General features: G+C 61.2%; 1 protein-coding gene across 1 annotated transcript in view; it reads right to left on the reverse strand.

Moving 5' to 3' along the window:
* LOC104390947 (solute carrier family 2, facilitated glucose transporter member 9-like) overlaps window positions 1-922 on the reverse strand; it is a 6,117-nt gene extending 5,195 nt beyond the window's left edge. The window contains exons 1-3 of the mRNA XM_010000156.1: window positions 752-922; window positions 130-290; window positions 1-52 (exon numbers count right to left, since the gene is read on the reverse strand). Of these exons, the coding sequence (XP_009998458.1) occupies window positions 1-52; window positions 130-290; window positions 752-922 (384 nt within the window). The remainder of the gene's footprint in view (window positions 53-129; window positions 291-751) is intronic.
* Window positions 923-1,748: the final 826 nt, after the last annotated feature.

Here is a 1,748-nt window from a genome sequence, read left to right on the forward strand (position 1 = left end):
AAACCCGCCAGCCAGGAGGACGAGGAGAGAGCTGCGGCTCAGGGTGCCGTTCCTGGCAGGGCACAAACCGTTGGACACAAGCAGCCCTGACCTGCCCCTTGACCACCCTGTCCCATGCCACCCCCTTACCTGCCGTACCGCTCCACCAGCACCCCCACCAGCAAGGAGCCCAACAGCCCACCCAGGGCGAAGATGGAGACAGTTAGGGAGTAGAGGAGGGTCAGGGGGCCAGGAGCCAGCCCGTGCCCGTACCGCTGGGACCATGTGGTATTGTAGAAAGCCTTTATGTGCTGCAGGGCAGAGAGAGACACATGGGCACCAAACACAGGGAAAAAGGGGAAGACAAGGGAAGGCAAGCCCCATAGGGAAAATGACATAGGTTTAACAGCATCGCAGGAGATGCAGGACAGGAGATGACTGGGGATGACTGGGATGTGCTGGTCTGGTTGACCAGCCAGTCTCAGCACCATAGGAGCTTAAGGACAACACAGAGATGCCACAGGCAGAGCTGGGGCAGGTAGAAGGAGGTTGTGGGGAAGCTTTCCCCAGCCCCTGCCTTCCAGGGACTGTACAAGAACACAGGCTCCTATGTCCCTCCCACGCAGTCCCTCTCCTTGGGCTGCTTTTTGTGGGCTACTGCCCAAGGGAAATGCAGCAATATGATGTGGGTCTGCTGGGCAGCAGTCCTTCCACTCTCAGAGAGGGATGCAGAGCCCTCCCCTTGTTCCTGGAGATGCTATCTGTCTCTTACCTCTGCTGGTGAATTCACCACAGCCAGGTTGTAGCCATAGAGCATGGAGGAGCCAAAGGACACCAGGAGAGTGACTGACAGCAAGGGAAAGGTGAGATGCTGGGAAAGAGGATGAGGGATCAGCACAGCCCTGGCTGGCAGGGCTAAGCTCACAAATGGTATGAGCTGCATTGCATCCCTGCTCCTTTAATAGTAGGGATGTCCCTGGCCCTGACTGAAGACCCCAGTGTGACAGAGCCCTGTGCTAAGCACCACTTCATGCCACCACCCAGCATCCAGCCCAGCAGGTCTGGCTTCCCCACGGCTGGTCTCATGGCTGCGGTTTGAAACTTGACACTGGCAGTGGCCCAGCTCAGGCTGCCTGGCCCAGGGACCCCTGCCCTGGGCTGGGAGGGAGCAGAAAGGCACAGGTGAAGGAGGGAGAGACACCCGTCCGTTTGGGGCACCCGAATGTCTCTGCTGCCAGCTATCCCACACACCCCTCCCCACCTGGCGGACCCACACCTCTGAAAGGTGCACTTCTCCACAGAAAGTCCCAGCCCTTCCAAAATGCCACATGCACTCACCTCCCAAACCCTTGTCCTCACCAGTGTCTCTGTCACCTGCTCCAGCTGCGGGGGACTCCCTGCAGTCCCGAGCCAGCCCGAGAAGGTTGAGGCCAGCCCAGCCGGGGATCGGGGTGCCAAGCAGGACCCCAGGGGCATTCAGCCCACCCCCCCAGCAGCAGAGGTGCTGCACCCGGCTGTCTCCCCGGCGGCAATAAACATCCCAAGCCCCACAGGGACAAGGCTGTGGCAGGGTGAGGCTGTGACCCCGGGGAGCAACCCCCCGCCCCAGCACCCAAACCTGAGCCCTGCAGCGGGGAGGGCACCCCTTCCTCCCCCCGCAGCACGGTAGCCAGATCCGTAGCACCCAGCAGCTCCCGGCTCACGCACAGCAAATCCCCGCTAATCCCACCTGGAATCCCGAGCCGGGAAAGGAGCAGGGGGTGTGAGGG

This window comes from Chaetura pelagica, unplaced genomic scaffold (assembly GCF_000747805.2).
Source record: "Chaetura pelagica isolate M959 unplaced genomic scaffold, ChaPel_1.0 scaffold436, whole genome shotgun sequence".
In the NCBI taxonomy this organism is placed as follows: domain Eukaryota; kingdom Metazoa; phylum Chordata; class Aves; order Apodiformes; family Apodidae; genus Chaetura; species Chaetura pelagica.